At 41.3% G+C, this 20,953-nt stretch overlaps 1 protein-coding gene across 3 annotated transcripts in view; it reads left to right on the top strand.

Annotated features, from left to right (window-relative positions):
• Window positions 1-20,953, top strand: part of SLC2A9 (solute carrier family 2 member 9) — a 211,408-nt gene that overhangs the window by 122,489 nt on the left and 67,966 nt on the right. For all 3 annotated transcript variants that reach the window (XM_019479664.2, XM_019479681.2, XM_019479686.2), the window contains 3 exons: window positions 866-976; window positions 12,374-12,475; window positions 16,858-16,933. In XM_019479664.2, coding sequence (XP_019335209.1) covers window positions 866-976; window positions 12,374-12,475; window positions 16,858-16,933 — 289 coding nt within the window. The remainder of the gene's footprint in view (window positions 1-865; window positions 977-12,373; window positions 12,476-16,857; window positions 16,934-20,953) is intronic.

Genomic DNA, 20,953 nt, shown 5'->3' with positions numbered 1-20,953 from the left:
AGGCTATTTTATTCTTTGTTGTGGATACTTTGTTAAGAAAAGAAGTGAAATTATCTTGTCATCCATTCTTTCTTACAATTTATCCGCTAAAGGTATAAGTGAAATAAAATGACACCTACAGAAAGAAAGAGACTGTTCAAGTTATATACAGAAACTGCATAAAGAAACCCATAGATATACTTGTTTCAGGGAGAAAAGGAGAAAAATATATAACTGAAACTGACCAGCTCAAAGGAATCAAATCTTCTGATATAGGGTATACTTTTTTTTTAATATTAGGTAGAATTTTAAGTCATTAAAATTGGGTGCTTTAAAACCCATTTTTTATTTTGTATTTCCTCATTAAATTCTGCCAAGTATGCAAAATTTGTTTACATAAAATAGGTTTTAAATTGGGATTTAAAAATATTTCTGTGGTTGAATTATTGTAATCATGAACGATGTGTGCCGTCGGTGTTTGGGGGCACGGTGGCAGTGGCGGTGGCGGGATTGCGGCAGTGGTAAGCGGGGGAGCTCCCGCAGATTCCGCTGGCGCTGTTGGCATGGTGTTGGCATGTGCTGACCTGGGGTTGGCAACCACCTGCAGATCCCGCTGGCAGTGGTGGCCAGCAGGGATCGTGGACTGTCCATAGATGCCACCAGTTTGAAATTCACACTTTTCATTCATATTAACTTTCCCAACTATGTCACATATAGACAAGATATAGATGTCGGCACTCAGCTACTTAAATGAGTGGACCCTCAAATATTATTGAATCTCCACATGTAAGATTCTAGTCCTTCAGTCATATGTTTGAATTATATGTTGAAGACCTCTATGTCAAATCAGTGCAACTAATGAAGTGCTTGCTTCACATTGATACAGATCTGGTACTACACAAACAGCATCTTCAGCGCATCTGGGATCAACCATGATACCATCCCCTATGTTACCTTGAGCACTGGTGCTACTGAAACCTTGGCTGCTGTTTTTTCTGTAAGTTGCATTATAAAGATTCTTTATATATAAAACATTATGGCAATTGATCACTTTAAAATAATTTAATGCTGACATAAATGTTACTGATTAATTTTTCATGTTAAAATACTTTAGCAAAAATATTCAGTTGATTTCAATAGCTGGAAAATACCATAGTTAGATCCAGTACAAGTCCCAGCTACCTGGCTGTCTAGGTACCATCTACTTTGGGATGGTATTTAAACTTCAGAGCAGCTATATAGTAGGTTGATACATCCTGATAGAGAGCTGCGAAGCTGAAGAAAAATATTGGGAAGTTTATAATGTAATGTATGGCAAGAACCCTTGTATGGAAGATATAAAAACTGTAGCGTAGAAAGAAGAAAGGTTGAGAAGCTACCTTATGTGGCTGTTTTATGGGCAACTAGATCCCTGCTCCAGATCTAGTTCTGTACCTGCAGGGCAGAGAAAGGAATATGTCCTTTGGACTTCATAAATAGCAGCTTATCCCTTAAGCTATTAAGAAGTGATGTTATGACATTTATCCCACAGAAGTTAATTAGACAGAAGGTCTACATACAAATATTTGTAAACCAGCCTTTCATGTTAAATAGTAGAAGAAAATAGAGATGTAGTTAGTAGTGTTAGTCTGAAATTAGACACAAGGCAGGACAGGGTGGCACCTTATACATGAAAGGCAGAATAGATTTGCACTTTATAAACTAACTAAATCAGAGATCTATGTAGCACAGGGGTGCCAAACATACAGCCTATGGACCAGATACAGCCCACCGATCTAGATTATCCAGTCCACAGACTTTTGCCCCAAGTCTGACCTTCCTGTGGTGGTAATGTAGTGTCTGACTGAGATCCACACCACTGGAGCCTCAGCAGCACCGAGACTTGTTCCTGCAGTAGCAGTCAAGCACCTGCAGCACTGGGCATCTACCCATGGTAATTTGGGCTCCAGCACCACAGCTCTCACCCAGGCATTTGGCTGCTGCTGCAGGAAGAAGATGCAGGGCTGCTCCGACTCCTGTGCCATGCCTGTCACCAGCTTGGCTGTCAAGCACCTGAGCAAGAGTGGTGTTGGAGCCCCAGCAGCAACTCAGGAAAAAGATTGGGATTGTGGCTTGTTTCTATGGTAACAGCAGGATGCCAGGCCTCTTCTCACCAGTTCTGGGGACTTGTCAGAATTAGGACCACATGCAGTGGATCCAGCATGGGAGGGGATCTGTGGGCTTGATCCAGACCTCAAGGCTAGCCCTGTGCCCAGAGGTGACCCAAGCAGGGTGCGGTTCCCGGGACAAATCAGCCCATGTGGCCCGCCTGCCCCCCTTCCCCTCCAATCCCAGACCTGAAGAAGCTGCCGTTGTCAGCAGCGGGGGTGGGGACAGGAGGGTAGCAAGTGGCTGGACGCAGAGCCACCGCTCCACCCAGCTCCGCACTGCCACTGCTCCACCTGGCTCTGTGGGTCCTCCCAAAGCATGGGGCCCAGTGCGGTCACCCCGATTTGCCCCCTGCCCCCCAGATGGCCCTACCTGTTGCATTCATCCAGCATGTGGAACAGTTCTAAACTACTCATATGACCCATAGGACCAGATAAGTTTAATACCGATGATACAGCATAAGCTTTTGTGGGCCCAAGCTTACTTCATTGGATGATGGAGTCACAAAAGTTTATGCTATAAATGTCTCTGGTTTAGTCTATCAAATGCAAATCTACTCTGCCTTCTATCTGACTTCAGACTAACATGGCTGACTACCTCTCTCACCGTATAGTAAGATAACTGATTTAGAGTAGGTACAGCCTGCTTCATCAGATGCTTTGAATGAATTTGCAGAGAGCAGGATAAAGATAAACAAAAACAACAATAATGTGGATCCCACGTTCCATGCTGGCACTGCTTACCCCCAGTGGGTGCACCTACGCGTGCACTTTACTGCACAGTTGACTAGCTTTGCAGCAAAGTGTCACACTCTACATGTGGGCTGGTATTAGGGATTAGAGTTCTCTGCTCAGCCAAGCTGGTCTTCTGCCATACTTGCTAGTCGCTCTGCACATCGGAGTGGTCCATTCCTGTGCCCTCAGTAAGGTTTCTTTAAAATACAACCAGCTCTCCTGGACTCCTTTCCCCCACAGGCTGGCTTCCCAGGGGATGCTGCACATCAGTTCCCTGATTCAAAATCTGCTTTTCTGAAGTCCAGGGTCCCCTTCCTTCCTTACCTCAGGATCTTGATTCAATCAGTTTGTGGTCACTGCTGCCCAAGATGCCATCCACTTCTACATTCACTACCAATTTTGATATGTATTTGTCATGTTTTAAACACTAGATTTAGACACTAAAAGTACCCCCTGAAGCTTTAGATAGACGCACAATTTTGGGTTGTTTTCAAAACAGTGAAGTTAATTAGCCAGCATTAGGTAACAAACTGACAAATTAAAACTAAACCTCTTTCTGTAGTTAAACTGTTTTTTTGCATCTGCAGGTGTATTTTTCCATTCCATTATAATAAAGAATAATAAGTTTGGGGAATTAAATGTTGCAAAACAGATTTCATTTTCTTGATTTGTTACTTTTTTATTTGGCACTTATCTGTCTTATATTTCCTATTAACTGTATATACAGAGTCACATCTGTTTTTAAATATCAGAGGAATAGTTCTGGCAAAAATCCATTCTAGTGGGATAACAACAACTTTATGACCTCCTAAATATTGAGCTAAAACAGACTATCAAAACCATTTTTTTAATAAGCCAGGATATAAAGAATCTTAAAAGTCACAAAAATCTTCTTGATCATTTTACTTTTCCACCTGTATTTTTTAGCTCTGCAGAGATCTCAATTTTGACATATCACCACTCTGTCAAATAAAAGTGCATTATTTTAATATTGCTTTGTTTAAGATAAATGCATAAAAAGTAATTTGGCTACTATTTTATATTGGGAGGATGCTTATTTTTTTTCCTGGTAGGAACTACATATTGTAAACTTTTGTGTCATGAAACCATCTAAAAATAATATCCCTCATTTTTCAGTGGGTTTTTCCGATATCAGTATGTAGAATATATTCAGAGCACGTTGTTGCCACAGAATAGAAGGTTGATCTGTCTAGTTAGTTCCTGTTATCTTCACTTTATTCAGTAAGTTTCTCATGCCCCAGAGGTGTATTTGTAATTCCTTTAGTTTATATTCGGTCCATTTGCTATATCTACAGAAATATTGGTGTTTGGAAATTGCCAACCTTTCAAACTTGCTCTCTAGGATGCATTGAGCTGTTGTTTTGCAGACTAATTTGATTTCAGGAATCCTCTAGCACTTTTTTATTGCCCCTGTCCAGAGACACAAGCATTAAGTAACTGCTAAGATAACTGTAACCAGAAGAGAATGGGGCTGTGGAAGAGCTGTGTGTATGCGTGCACATATTTTTCACAGTTTATTTCTCATCTTCATTTGTCATCACACCATGTACAGTCAGTTTCATTGTTCTTTTGATGATCTACTGTATCATTCATGAACTGCTCATCTTATGGGGTGCTCTTAGTTATATTCCATTTAGGATCTAGAAGAAAGTGTTTATTTATAGCAACAAGGATATAAATGAAACCAAGCCATCATTAAGAATAGAATTTAGGATTTCCATCATCATAGGTAGTAAGTGGATTGCTGAGGTGGTAAATGGACCAGACAGTGGGTGGGTCGTGCATAATGCTCTTAGACATAATGTTATACAGACAGCAAAGAATTTGGTAGTAAAAGCAGCAAAAAATATAGCAAATATATTTTTGGTAAGGTATATAGACATATTTACTAGGCAGAATATCCTTAAAACAGTATCAGAAACTTCGGGTAGAAAGTGTCCCTATGATATGTCTCCTGGGAACGATTGACAAATAATACTACTAGTTGATGCAACCCTTGAAGAAAAACAAATATCAGTACTAATAACTTATGAGGTAAGAAAATCACCTTCCTTCAGTCAACATGCTCTATACAAGTATATAACAGCTCCCTGTAAAATATTTTAAGTGTTGGGTTCTCTTTCTCTAGAATATTTGTGGAAAGATTGCCAGCTTTTTAAAATGGTTACTTTTTGTTTCCTTTTTTCTTTTACATTTTTTGCTTTTGCTTAATAAAATTAGGCATGGTATAGAAAACTGATAATTTTATCTAGAGCAATATTTATGCAGAATATCATCCATAATTTTAGGCAGCCATAAGTAATTGTCCACATGAGCAAACATTTGGCATCCCAAAGTGACTGCCATGCTAAGTTGTTTATCCCACATAACAAATTTCATGGTATGAATTTTTAGATGATTAAATGTATTTCTCTTAATCTAATGAAAATGCTATCAACTATGCTTGGTAATTCAAAACTAAAGAACACTCAATGATTTATTCACTGCATAAAAGAACTATATTTTCTTGTACAGAGGAAAAGATTTACTAATTAATCATAAATTAAATACTTATTAAGCATACTTTCATCTTCATTTTGTACTTTTCAAATGTAAGTGAATATGATCTTTATGAAGTAAACTTATGAGCTGAACAATATGTAGATTTCTATCACCCTGCAAGGAAACACAACATCCAAAACTATTGTAGTGGCAGAAAAGAGCCACCACCCCAGGAAAGTTTAAAGAGCACTAAAATTTGGGAGTGGGAATAGTGATTCACTTTTACTGCAGGGAAAATCCAGCCCCTTAATTTGTGGGTTGATTGTAATTGGTTTAATCACATTGTCCCTTTTCAGTCTGGCTTCAAGTATGGAACACTAAATGTTTCTCTGCGGAACTTTTATTTTCCTGCTGAACAGTAAAATTCGCAAACCGGATTTTGGCACCAAAGTTCCCTATATTGTAAATGGAGAAGATGAGGTACCTAAGAATGGGGGATACAACATTCAGTATGCTGAGCAGGAAGATGCCTCATCCAGCCAGTAAGAGACATGGAGAGGGGTGTTTCTGAAATCCCACCACTCTCCCAAGCTGAGGTGTCTGCATGAAACTTGGATTCACAGGCTGAAACCCATGATTACACTTCGGCTTCAAAGTGTAGGCTCTTAAGTCATCTCTTTGAGTGGGATGAATGTCTCTCTGGTTTTCTTTTAAAGGAATGAGGGGAGAGTCTTTCACATAAAACTTAATCATTAAAGCACTCAGGAAGTAAGACCTGGTGTGAATTCCCTCCTCAACTTGAGGGGTCTCAAGAACACACCAGCCATTTTCCAGCATAGATGCTAAGTTGTGCTGAGCATACTGTCTGCCTTTCCCATTGTAATATGGCTACCATGTGGGGAGGAACCTGACACGTTACACTTACAACATGATTAACACAAAACACAAAATGTGGGTAATGACTTTGTCACTCTTTACTCCCATGCTTTTAATCAAACATTTGGTCATTGCTCCCAGCCTCCACTCCACACTCTTGTGTGCTGTGGAGGCTGGGAGCACTGGTCAGCTGATTGCAGGTCTCAGCTGAGTAAGCTTCCCCATCTGGGAGCCCTGGTCAGTTGCAAGCCCCATCAGTGTTCAGAGCTCTCAGGCATGGGGGTGCGCCATGTGTCCCTGTGGCTGGAAGCCCTGTCAGTGATTGGAGCTCCCAGCCTTAGAGGTGCACCATGCATGTCTGCAGATGGGAGCTTCATCAGCTGATGGGGCTCCCAGCCACAAGAGTGAAGACTGCCGGTGCAGGGGGAGCCTGGGACCAGGATTCCTCTGCACTGGCAATATGATGCGATGGGACCTGAAGCCCAGTCCCACAATCATAGCTTCCTGCCATGCATGTATGACGTGGCAGGAGGCACAATTGTTGGGACTGCACATCAAATCCCATCGCGCCTATTTTTAACATTGGTCAGTGGTCCTGTAATCATGGGACCAGAAAGTGCAAGTAAGAAGGAGCCCACATCCATCGCCAATGAGTAGGCACTTGTATAGGAGTTGAACCCCTGGGTCCCCGGCCCTGCTTCCAATGTTATTTGATGCATTTTATCCATTGGCTATTTAAAATAAAATATCAGCACATCCTGGGTTAGAGACTGGAATGCAGAACTCTTCTCTTACCCCAGTGAAGTGCCCTACTCACTGGCCTATAGACTTAACATCCCTTGTTTTCTCTCTGGCCCTGTGACTCTTGTTTTTCTTTCTGTGCAGTAGCTGTTGTGGGGAGTGGGGGCACCCTCAGTCCAGCCTAGCCCTAGACTCTAACCTGATGATCAGTGTTGAGAGCAGCTGGGTTAGCTAAGCGCAAGCCTCACCCCATTCAGCTTCATCCCTGGTTTGCTGCATCCATTAATATTAAGCTTAGAGAAACACAACAGTGGGCACATCTACACAAGACACTTTACTGCACATTAGGCTAATCTAATGCACAGTAAAGCATCAGCCTCTACATGTACACACCAATTACTGCTCAGCAGATTAATTTAAAGCACCATTTGCTAGTACCCACAGAAACAGGTACTAGAAAATGGCACTTTAAACTAATGTGCCAAAGTGCCCGTGTAGAGGCTGGCTTGGAGTAAATTGCTCCCAGTCACCCCAGGCAGCAGGGGACCACAACAGCTACCTGGCTAAGCCCCGAGCCCTGGAGAGTGAGGAGAGCTGTCCCAGCTCCGGGAATGAAAGCAAGAACCAGGACTGGTTCCCCCACCCTCTAGGGCTTCGTGCTGGCCCCAGTCTCCATGCGGCTGCAAGGGAGCTGCCTCTGGAGCCAAGACAGCTCCCCCTGCCCCCAAGGGCTCAGGCCAGCCCCGTTCACCACACGGCTGGGAGGGAGATACCCCCAGAGCCGGGATACCTCTCCCTCTGCCTCCTGGAGGCCCCCAGAGCTCCCTGCCAGCCCATGGCTGTCACCCAGGAGAGCCTGGGGCTCTCCCTGGCTGCTTCAGGAGGGCAGAGCAGGGCAGAGACAGCCCTGGACAAGATTGTTCCTGTCAAGTTCAGTTTGCTCCTGAAAGAGAAGCATGTGCAGACACATGCCCTATGCACCTGAATCTTCTGCTCAGAAAATTCAGATACATTAATTTCATGTGTAGATATACCCAGTGAGTATAAGGACAGAACTTCTTATTGCTGTCAGCCATCTGCTTAGACTGGCTGTCAGAGGGAAGTGGACAAGGAGCTACATGTCCGAAGTGAGATAGAACAGTTACGTCACTGTAGTCTACACAACAAATAGGACATTGTCCGTGTGAATTTAAATGTGTTCCATTTTCTATTGCAAACTCTTGTATAAAGGGTCAGAATATCAGAGAGAGACATTCTTAAATGATCATAGGTAGAACAGCAAAAATAAATGCACCCCTTAAAAATAGCCAACAACCAGAATTTCAGCATTCCTCGAAAGGAATGTAGAATGGGATTAAATACTAGTTATTAAGAAACATTTCAGATCAGACCTGTTTTACAGTATATTGTTCTAGAATTTGTACAGGCTCCACGCTGCGAATTGCTCTTCTAGACCCTTATCAAAAGGCCCCACAACTCCACCTTTGCTGGATTACATCCAGATATGAAGATCTCCTTACATTGTGTCTACCTTGCTTGCTTTCCTATGTAGCAGGATTCTACCAACTTCTCTTGAAGAAGTACACGTTGTGCCTTTCTGAATATTCCCTGGGACACTTTGGATGCTTGTCTATCCATCAGAATCAAAGCACTGCAACTTTTAATCTGTCAGGCTAAATACGTACTTAAACTTTCATAGCTTTGGTTCAGCAAGACATATCGTTCCAGCAAAGCAATTAATAATAATGTATTTCTCTTGAAGCTTAAGGTTAAGTATGAGCTTAAGTGTTTTACTCACCTGAAGGCTAGTGCCTGAGTTAAAAGCATGCATTTCATGAAAATAAAGGGGTCTTAAGTCTGTTGTTAACATTTAAAAATTGCATTGTCAAATGACATATATACAACACTGACAAAGTTAGCACCATGTAGCTCAGAGAGATCTTGAGTTGGAAGTTCCTAGGACTCTTCATATTCTATTGATGCTGAAGTTTGCTGCTTATTATTGTCAAGAGGTTGCACAATTTCCTGTAGTTCTTTGACATCTATGGCTTGTCAGAGAAGAAATTGAACTGATAATTTTCTTCAAAGTACTGAACAAAACTAAGGTATAGTTTCTTGCTAGAGTCTTTCAGCACCAGGAATTGTATTTAGGGGTTCTTTGAGACAGGCAATCTGGTTATAAATAGGCTTCACCTAATGAAATGGATCAACTGTACAAGTATGTGTCCCTGCACAGCTGATCCACTTCATTGGGCGAAACATGCATTGCTCATTGTCCCACCCATTGGTCATGTGAGGTAACAGGTGATGTGTTCCTTGCTTATAGAGTTGTACTCCCAGGAATCTGGGGTGCATCTCTGTAAGCAGAGAAAGCCAGGGTTCCCCTCTTATACAAATGTGTCCTGGAGATTCCCAGGGACATGCCTTTATGCTGGGAAAGCTGGGCAGGTGCTCCCAGAGCTTGAGGGGCCCAGTTTTGCATGGGCATTCCTGGGGCATGCAGGAATGGTTCCCTCAAGCCCCAGGATCTCCTGCCTGGTGTGGATCCCAGCTCCAGGAAGCCCACATTCACCCTCCGTAGAGCAAATAGACATCCACAGTGGGAAAAAGCAACATAAATTATCGCTACCTTTTGGCATGGCCACAAAGGCGTTTGTGGCATGACAAAAAGCATGAATGCATATTTGTTTTCACTTTGTGCCTTCTGGTTATGGTAGCACAAAGGTAACGTGTTTCCAGCCTGTGTCTTTTTCTGTATTAAAATAGCACCTTGAAGTGAGTCTCTGATCCTGATCAGGACCTCTGGGTACTACTTTGCAATCAGTTTGGATAATAATGGGCATGTGTGGAAAAATGCACACCAGCTTGTGAAAAGTGAGACTTGATATAAGTTTTTTTCTGTCTTCCCTATAACTCTTTGAATAAACTTTGAGAAAAAATTAGGGAAGTCAAATGATATCTTAATGAGAAGAATGGTCATTTATACCATGCATCTCCACCCTGCTTGTAACACAGGAAATTATCTAAACCAGACCCATTTTCTAACTTTGGCTTTATTTCCATATTTTCTCACATACCACATGTCTCCAAATAAGATATGCACCTTGCCCTTTTGGAAACCAAACTGTAGGGGGAAAAAAATCCTAGTCATGTCCTATAGTTAGCTTTTTCACGGAGAGGCTGTGCTGCATAATGGGTGCCGCTCCTCTTGGGACAGAAAGCAGCAGGGGCAGAGTCCAGTGTTAACCCTTTTTCTGGCAATATGCAATTTGGACATGTGCCTGCTGTCTGGGCTAGCTTTACAAAAGGGTGAGGACTGGTAGAGTTTAAAGCGGTTATGACCCTAATGCCTCTTCCAAAACTGCTAGCAGAAGTGATTATGGAGGGAGCAACTGTTTGTCAGGAGTGTGACCAGTGCGCGGGGAGTGAGGGGTTGGAGCTTGACCCTGGAGGGATCAGGAACAGACAAGGTCTAGACTGGAGTCAAGAATCAGGGGATCAGTAAACAGCAGGGCAGGAGGCCAAATTAAGGGCTTGAAGCAGAGGCAGTCACCCTGGATAGCCATGAGCCAGGAACGGGAAGAAGGGATCTAGATTGTAGTCGCTAACAGCAGGTCCAGAATAGGCAGCTGTAGGTATGAAGAAATGGTACTTGGGAGATTAGAAAACCAAAGCCAGCTGTCAGAAGACAGGGCTCTAGACTGAAATCAGGAGTTAGGGGGAAGAGCGTGTCAGAAGCCAGCAGGTCGAGAGCAAAGGGGTTGAGTTGGGAACTGGGAACCAAAGGGAGACATCATTCCTGTTGAGGACCATGTTGAGCACTGTAAGAATCGCTGCTTATAAACTGGCAGCCCTGCTCATGTGAGCAAATAGGCCAGCTAGAAGTATGCTGCTGGCAGACAGGCCCACTCAGCTAACCAGAGCCAGCTGGTGGCAATTTAGCTAGCCTGCTGCCCTGACTCCTGACACCACTGCACAAGAGATTTCCTCTTCCTTCATGCCTAAAGGCTTCGTGCCTGCCAGTGGATCAGGGAGCATCCATGCCATCTGGCAATGCTAATAGAGTGAAGCTAGGATTTGTATCGCCTTCTGCTTGGGTGATGCTTGAAAACAGTCTTTTAGCCTAAAGTAATTATCTGCGTGGCAGACATTTAATTGGAAGCAGTTATTTGAAACATACTTCTTAGACTTCAAATAACTGTTTTATCCCTTCTGCACAAGAAAGTAATTGTAATTAGTAATTACAGTAATTATTGATAAGAATGACACACTAGATGTTCTTATCTATCTGATGCAAAATGTATATAATTTGTCTATTTAAAATACCTGAATCTAGGAAAATCTAATACTTTTTGTTTCAAGCCTTTTTAGGGCTTTCTTCATTCCTTTGTAGCAGAAAAATATCCTGATTTTTTTTAATAATGTGAAACTGTTGCAAAAATTGCTGTAATCTTACCCATAAAGTATACTCATTTTTATTAAGTTGTTATGTCAGAAGTTAAACACAATACTAACCATCCAGGAAGAGCACATACCAACTGCTGAAACTTCCTTAGCCTGACGAAGGGTTTTTGAACCCGAAAGCTTGCTTAATAACTTTTCTCCAACTATTTGGGTTGATCTAATAAAAGATATCAAATTCACCCAAGGAACCTTGTCTGCTTATGTCCTTAGACCAACACAGCTACAACCTAAACCCCTGCAATACTAAGTTATGCACTCACCATATTAATGGAAAAAAAACTATAACATTGTGCTTTAAAACAATCATTGTGAATTTTACCTTTTTTCATCTATAATTTCCTTATTGTTCTGTGAGGCGGAAAATCAGTTTATCCAAATGTTACAAATTAGCTCTGTCATGCAATATAACTAGGGGTGGGGGAGCAGGGTACCAGCTCTAGACACAAACTTAGAGGGGATGCCAGAATGGCAATTCCCTAGGGAGCCTGTGCCAAAGCAGCAACAGCAACAAGCTAGGGTGGGTAGACCATGCAGTGGCAACAGAAGCTGCCACCAGGCCAGGTAAGCCTGACCCACGTGCTCAGCATTCCCTGCTGCCACCCACCACGTAAACACATGCGCACACATGCATATTTCTATTGCTGCTCTCTACCAAGCATAAAAAGAGGTTAGTTACACCTGTGACTCTGTCTTCAGTTAACAGTGCTAAATATTTACTTACCTAGTTTTCAAAATAAATAAAGTTGGGCAGTTGGACTCTAATTACAAACAGATAGTAGATGAGAACTAAGAAAATAAAGTTAGGTGTTACTGTTTATACATTTTACATTGCACTCATTACACTAAAGTTATTCACCATAAGAATTTATTGTTATCAAAGCTGTATATTGGTTCTTCAGGGAAGTAAAATGTTATTTCTTCCTCCTCAGGGCTTAGTTATTGAACGACTTGGACGTAGACCTCTTCTCATCGGAGGTTTTGGTTTGATGGTTGTTTTCTTTGCTGTACTTACAACATCTTTGACTTTACAGGTACAGTATATTCACCACATAAATAGTCTCAATTTTTTTTTAAGTCACATGCTTATCACTACTTGGTTTCAGCTCATTTTCACAGGCCTCCACAATTTGTGATTAAATGACCTTTTATCCTGAAATGGGGATTTGAAGTTCTGTCTTCCGTTCAGTTCCAAGCCTTTTTTCAATGTGTGATTGCTAGTCGTCATAATTGGGCCTAAAAGGTTGTCTCATTCAGCTCTGACCAATGAGGTCCAGGCATTCAGGGAATCAAATACCTCTCTGAAGTTAACTTTACCCACTGTTTAGCAGGGCTATATTCCAGGGGTTGCCAGCCTGCAGCATACTTTCCACAAGTGGCACAGCAGCCTGTGTGTGTGGCATACATCAGACTGTGGAGGGGATAGGGCAAGGAACAGTAAACAGAGCAGCAGTGAAGCAGGGGTCATAGGACAGGGAGCAACGATCAAAATAGCAGATTGGGCAGGAGAAGGGGATCAGAGTGGCATGCAGGGAGGGCACAGGGCTAATTTGTGGTGTGCCTGCCAAAAAGGTTGGCCCACTTTGCTATATTCCATGCTTTATGCCTTTGTGCTTTTGTTCTTTTTGCAATTACTTTAATTCTGTCTGAGCCTTCTGTTCACTGGTGATGTTTTTGTTTCTTTTTCTGGAAACATGAAATGAGCAAAATTATAAGGAAAAAACCCAGGAGAGAAAACATTCCAGTACCACTGAAACTTTGAAATTCAATTCTGATATTTTTACTCATTATATGAACATTCATTATTTGTTGAATGGCAGAACCTGGCTTTGAGACATATTGTTAGCAATGACTTCACAAGTGACTATGTCAGAAAAAAATTATTAAACAAATCCTAGCACTTAGCTGAAGTCAGTTTAATGGCTGCCTTGTTTATCTTCCTGTGGATGAATAATCATGTACAGTTTTCTCTTGTTCTTGAAGCTTGTCAGGATTTTGACAAGTAGAGTTCTGACAGACTTCAGGCAATTTTTTTTTCTAAGTTGAGATATTTCTGTCTTTGCTAAAGTATCTAAAATGAGCCCCACTATTAATACAAGTTTTTAATTTTTGGTGAGGTTGAAGAGAGTTTATTTGCATGGTATGTAAATGCACTGTGTCATTTTATAGCCCCATTATTATAGTCAAGTTTGTGTCGTACCATAAAATGGTACTTTACAGACTTTGTTGTCATGGCAAACTTAAGACACCTAACTATGTAAGACTATAGCAAATGTTGTTATATATTGAAATATAGATTGAAAAGTTGTGTCTTCCAATTTCTTTACTATATATCGTGACTTTGATAATAATTAGGCTAGCTCTTATAAATCAGTGACATTCCTTTGCCTTTAAATTTGACCTGAACCATGACTCCAGGCTACAAGCAGACTTAAATTCAGAGGAAGTTAACCAGTTTGAATTTGAGCTCTTTTTTTCCTATAAAATGTGCTGAGGACTTTGGAATTGGACTAAGGTCCAAACTTCACAGTTTAGGTTCCTTTTTGCTGCCCTTGGCAGGCATTATATATAAACATGTGGTTAATGTGTTAATGGAGCAATAAACTGTCACATAATACGTGCTCAAAGAATTTATCACTTGATAACAAGCCACAAAAATGGTGATCCAAACTCAGAAATACTACTTATTAAATGTAGAATATCTTTGCAGCTTGTTTGTATTACTCTTTCATTTGAGTGTTTGGCATGTTACACACAGGGTGATAGTGTTTGGCCAAGTCTATTAAGAGCCAGGGTGTAGGCAGTTGGGAAAGGTCACCTGATATACAGGGGAAGTCCAAGAGCCAGGTTCCCAGGGAGCCAGAGAGCTGCAGCCGATGTCAGGATAAGCCAGGAGCCAGAATCAAGTTTGGACATGCCAGAGCCAGAGCTGTAGTTAGGATATGCCAAGATTCAGGGCTGGAGTCAGAGTATAACAGGAGTCAGGACTGGAATCAGGAGCCAAAGGCAGGTTAGAATAAACAAGAGTCAGGGCCCAAGATCCCAGAAATAAAGCAAGAAAGCAGTCAGGAGCTTTTGCCCAGACAGAGTACTGCAAGCTGGGCCTAGCTTTTAAGGCTGGAGTAGGTGGGGCCTGATGCCTATGGCCTGGGGGGATTGACCACCGAGATTGTCCTACTAAGACCAGCTGTGTTCAGGTGCACTGCAGGTGGTGCCCTTTTCCAGGAAGCCTCAGGGGATGAACTGCCCTGATCTTCTGATTGGGACTGGGTAGGCCAAGGTGGACTGTTCTCTCCACCACCATCCCCCTCCTGCCAGGGGTCACCCTTTGACTCATGCTGAACTCTGCTGCCCCAGAGCTTGCAGACACACTGGAGGACAGGGGCACAATTCAGAAAGTTCTTGACATATTGAAAAAGTGAGCTGGAGGTACCAGGATGAAGCTCAGTGCTGACAAATGCAAGGTGCTACATCTCAGGAAGAATAACGAAAAACACAAATACAAAATGGGTGAAACTTGGCTGGTTAGCAGCACTTTGGAGAAGGATCTGGGTGTCTTGGTGGATCACAAACTCAACATGAGTTTGCAATGCGACGTAGCTGTGCGAAAAGCTAATGCAGTTTAGAGCTGTATCAGAAGAAGCATTAGATGCAAGATATGGAAACTGATAGCTCATCTTTATGCAGTGCCTCTTAGGCCTCTTCTAGGGTATTGTGTGCAGTTTTAGGCTCCACATTTTAAAAGGGACATGGAGAAGATAAGATGCAGAGGCGGGTGACAAAAATAATAAAGGGCTTGGAAGGCAAATCACAGGAAGAGAGGTTGAAGGGAGCACACTCAGCTTGAAGAAAAGGTGCTTAAGTGGGAACACGATAGTAATCTTCAAATATCTGAAGGGCTGAGTGCTGCATTTGGGGTCAGGAACAGATTTTATCCCATGGTCAGGTTGGTACAGACCGTGAGGGTTTTTGCCTTTCTCTGTAGCAGGGATATAGTCCTTTTCCTTGGATCTCTTGAGTGTATTTTAACAGCCCTCACAGCAGAAGGGCAGTGTCCACCATGGTCCATCCCTCTGCCTTACATCTGACAGGTTAAGGTGTTATGTCTTACCAATGTGTCAGGATTAACCATGTAGTTTTACTAATAAGTTAGGAAATTAATATGTATAGGATGGCTTGGATAGGGGTGGACCTGCCTCAGGCAGGGGGTTGACTAGATGATCTCTGAAGGTCTCTTCCAGCCCTACTTTTATGATTCTAGGGTGCTTCTGCAGATTTCATGATGACTCACCACTCCTCGTCCCTTTCCCCAACCACCCTTCAAAGCTAGTTCTTCTTCCCAGTGCTAATCTGGGGAGGAGAGGGGGTGGGAATCAAGATGAGAGAGGAAAAAACACTTATAAGAAAGTACCATCCCCTTTGCGCTGGGCTTCCCTGCTCTGTTCAAGTTTTTGGGACGCAGCCCCTTCAGCCAGGGGGCTCAGCAGATGAGCCCACAGCTCACTTCTCATTAGCAGCAGAGCTGAGGGGGACAATGGGCAGGTTGGAAGGGTGACAGCCTCTGCCAGCAGCAATCTCCAGCTCCTCTTGATAGCAAGTGCTGACAGCAAGTTCCTAGAGCACTTCCTCTGTGGAAAACTTGGCCTGTGAATGTGAAGCAGATCACATGGTTGGACCCTTTCCACTGAGCAACATTAGTTGTTTCTTGATATAAATTACAGCTCTGTTGGTTCACATTAGTGCCATAACCCGTAACATTTTATCATATGCTCTGTGAGTTAGTGAACACAAATTTTAAAAATAAAAGGCTATGTGGCAAATGTATTTTATTCATGTTTATTGAAATGCATTATTTGTTTTAATACAGACAGGAATAGTATCCTTCAACAGTTCTTTGCATATAACACACTCATTGACTGCAGAGTCAGAGCAATTAAGTTGTTTTTCAGTGATATCAGGGTGTAGCTGAAAAACCCAACCTACTCAGCTAAAACCACCACACACTTTGTCAAGCTCAACAAACCCCAATATCTTTGGGAACCAAGCATCAATCCCTGATTATCATGCATTTACATTATGCCATCCTGTCATATTATACTTTGAAATTTAAAAAAAAAACAACCATGCTGACTTTCATGAACGTGGTAGCCGTGTCTCAGAATCTGTGCGGTGAAAGAGAACTCTCTTGCACATCTTAGCTGAATTTCTGTATAAGAAGAAGTTCAATATTTGTAGCTGCTGTAATACAGAAAACCTGGCACTGTACTGCATGGATACACATTTTAATACCAATTGTTCAATAAAATATTTTGGAAATGGTTGTTTCTAAGAAAAGCTTTTCTTAGATTATAGAAAGAATCATGGAAAGCATATTGTATTCTCATCATATTGACACAAGTAATATTGTGTTTTGCAGTATCATGTATCCTGGCTTCCTTTCCTCAGTATAGCTTGCATTCTTGCAATAATAGCATCATTTTGCATTGGACCAGGTAAGCCTTCTTCATATTTCTATATACTGTTTGTCTATGTGATCAAATTTAGAGCTGAGTTTCTTAATGCAACATTAAGCATTGGTGTCCCTGGATACATTGTGTTGTGTTGGACTGTACTTTAAAAGATCATCATAGAAGTTAGTCTCTTGTTCGTAATGCTTCTAGTTCTCCAGAAGCATGACTTAGCACGATTTTACCTTCAGTGAGTGTTTTCATTGTTCGTTAAAGACTTCAACTCACATCACAGCAAAGTTCTCTCACTCGTTCCTAATATACTGCCGTAGGTTCCAAAACAATTTAGGTTACTTTCTGATAAATAGATGCAACTTTATATGTAGTCCCTTATTCTTAGTTTGTAGATTTCTTGTACAATAAACTCTGCAACTCATTGCATTATACAGTTGGTTAATAATTTTTAATGACTATTGACAATAATAGGCCTGACGTGAATCTCAGTTACACTTAGTGCAATTACTAAACAACTTCATTCACTCAAATAACATTGCTCCAAAATCACATCCGTTGCACTGAGGCCAAAATTTGACTTTAATATTAACAATCCCCAAAATTTTTACACAATTTGTTTAAAGATTAAAGGAAGAACATAATCAGACCACAGTGCATGTACAAAATGATGTGTCACAAGCATGCTTCATTTTTTAAAAGCTGTTCTTTACAAAGGAGGAGAAAAAAAAATCAGCTTCTATAGTTTTTCTGTGTGCATGTCCCATCAGTTTTGTCACTTTTCCAGATAAATGTTTTTGTCCTTTCTTCCAATGGAAATTTAACAGGATTCTTGTTTGATCACCCTCATTGTCACTTAATTTAAGATAGTTTTGTCTTTGGTGGTCATCTAATTAGTTAATTGATGTTGCAAAGACAAATGGAAAAAGCAGCAAGCTACTTTTTATGAATGCTCTACTAAAAAAAGGGCTAGATTTGTAGGACTTACAAGCACCCCAGGAAATGCTACAATTCTTCCTAATGCTCCCAACCTCCTGGAGAAATAATCTGCTACTAACCCAGTGACAGTCAGTCCTGACTGACCTAGGAGCCATATCAGTCATTGGTCAAGCCACAACACATATACCCTGATGTATATTGTGACAAACACTACTATTCAAAAGAAAAGCCTACACTACCTTCATTAATAGTTACACAGGACTTTTGCAGGTTCAGACCCCTCACTGATCCAGGTTCCCCTGATTGCAGAAGTGTGCCTCAAGTACCTACATGGGAGACAATGGGCAAATATCTGTGTCACCCAGTGAAGTGGATCAGCTGTGCCAGGACACATCCCAACACAGCTGATTCTGCTTCAAGGATTCTACTTCAAGGGTGGTGGCATCTTTTTATACCCTATGGGGGAATTGGCAAAAAGTGTAAAGTCCTTCGTTGACTTCCCTTAAGACTTCTTTGCAATCTACTAGAGAAAAGCCTCTGATTTCTGAATACCACTTTTTAAAATCCAGCAGACCGTTGCTGAGATTTTTGTATTAAACAGGGGCTGAGACAGAATTGAATTTGCCCTAAAAATGACAAGGGGATTACAAAACCAACTGCTTTGCAAGAATTGGAGGCTAGGGATAGAAGCATTCTTCATAATGTTTAGGTTTCTTTAAATTCTTGCAGGGGTAGCCGTAAGGTGCACAGGATCAGGCCTCTGAAGCCCGGGGCATGTGGAGAGCTCAAGAAGCTCTGGGCTGCCCACACTTTCCCAGCATTAGCAAACTAGATGCCTACCATAAAAAGTGATACAAATTATTACCACAAAAAATTGCAGCCATGATTTTGGGCATTTGTGCTCTGACAAGTGGCATGGATGTCTGTTTGCTTGGGCTTTGTGACACAGTTTTTTAATGGCAGCACAAAGGCAACATCTGTTTTCAGCCAAAGTAGTTTATAGTAAGTATGGATGCTTATAACCTCTATATTTTTTTCTAATACAACCTTCATAGGAATAATTTTGAAAAGTAATTTGAAAAAAACCTTAAAATGGTTTTTAAAACTTTCAGGTTTTTTAAATCTTCAGAGGTACATTGCAGTTCAACACTTCTAATATCTTCAACCTTTTAAATAAATCCTTCTGGTTTTTTCACTTGTTTTTTCTTTGTTCCTTCTGATGGAGTCTATTTTTGTTCACTTTGCTTTTATCCCTTTATTGCTGCCAGTCAGGATTTTCTAATGTATTTTGCACATGTATTGAGGCAATATTTCTGCAGATATGCAAGACTGAATCTTCTGCTGTTCATTATTACAGACTGGTTCCTACAGAAATATTTAAATTTATAGCATTCTTTATGTTGCCTTTTCTATTATGCATATTATTTTTAAAGACATAAAGTATGATACTGTGTTTGTTCCACAGTTGACCCATCCACCTCTCTGGAAAATTAAATACTCCAATATTACTAATATTGTGATGATAGTCTCCATAATACTGAAAACTGCTTTGATTTTTATGAAAAACATGGTGATTGGCACTGTCATGTTCAAGGGGATGCTGAATTCAGAGATCAGTCGTATAGAACCATATTCTGATTCTGCTGCACTCAGTGACAACATTTCAGCTGACTTTAATTGGGATAGATTTGCCCATAGTAAAACTATTTCTCTTATCATTCATCCTTCCATCTGTTCAGAAGGGCTCAGAATTTATGCACTCAGTTGCCTCTGCAGGGACTGTTTCTCTTTCAGAATAAGAAAGTAGTTTCCATTATTAGCCACCTCCTGAAATTAATTAAAAGAACTTATATTTCCAACCTAGAGAAAAAAGAAACAAAAACACTGAAAAGTAGAGCATCCACATCTGTTAATGTCACCAGCCTAAGGCATCATTTTAACATTTTTAATACAATTATCATATCTATTTTGAGGAAGAGAAATGACACTGTAGTGTTTCTGTTCCAATGCCTTAGGACTAGACTGTACCACATGAAGTATAGTGCATTAGTTGCAGGATTGCTCAGACACCTGAGTGAAACAAAACGGCTCCCTACTTACTCTTTGTCTATTTGGGGACAATAATTTACTTCCGTTTTATGCCAGAAGTAAGTTGTGACACTTCTGCCCCAGGCTTACTGCTGGTTAATGCATTCTACCACCTGACTCTCTTTACCCACAGTACAGCTATGAATCCCTCTTCTTGCCCGCATATGAAGTCTGGGTAGCCCTTGCAGACAGACATTCTCCGTCCCATTACTTTCCTCCAGATCTGAGTAAGTCATGGAATCATAGAAAATTAGGGTTGGAAGGACCTAAGGGGGTCATCTAGTCCAACCCCCTGCTCCCAGGATGGAGATTCCACAAGCTCTCTGGGTAACCTGTTCCAGTGTTTTACTGCCCTCCTAGTGAGAAAATTCTTCTTAATATCTAACCTAAACTTCCCTTGTTGCAAATTGAGGCCATTACTCCCTGTTCTGTCCTCCGCTACCACTGAGAACATCATATCAAAATCTAGCCCATAATATTTTAAACCCAGGCCTACTTCATACTTAAATCATTCTCACTGGGCATGTCTACATGAGATGTTTTACTGCACACTAGACCAATTTAATGCTCAGTGAGCATCACTGTCTACATGTACACATGCTTACTGCACAGTAAATTGGTCTACTATCTGGTTAATTTGCTACCTGCTGGGTAGCAAATTAACTCTGGGCTCTCTGGGCTGTTCCCATTGGGAGCAAATCTGCTCCCAAGAGGGAACATGTGTAGATGTGCTCCCCAGTAGGTCTACTTCAAATTAACTATACATGTAAACATGGTTATTGTTAATGTGATTTGCATTAGCAGAGTGATGCATGCTGAAGTGAGGGCTGATGAAACTGGAATCACATAAGACACTGTATCCTATCACCCTTACATATACTGGTACCTAACTTTGGGAAATAACTTGAATTGAAAACAGCTGAATATTTGCAGGGTAAATAATTATTCCCTGGTTATGAGGGTGGTGCACACAGATTTCTTGCAACATTCATGTAAAAATGGTGCCAGCTATGTTCTGTAGTCTAT

Source organism: Alligator mississippiensis, chromosome 2 (assembly GCF_030867095.1).
Source record: "Alligator mississippiensis isolate rAllMis1 chromosome 2, rAllMis1, whole genome shotgun sequence".
NCBI classification, from domain to species: Eukaryota; Metazoa; Chordata; order Crocodylia; family Alligatoridae; genus Alligator; species Alligator mississippiensis.
The sequence above is the reverse complement of the archived record's forward strand: the minus strand, read 5'-3'. Positions and strand labels throughout refer to the sequence as shown.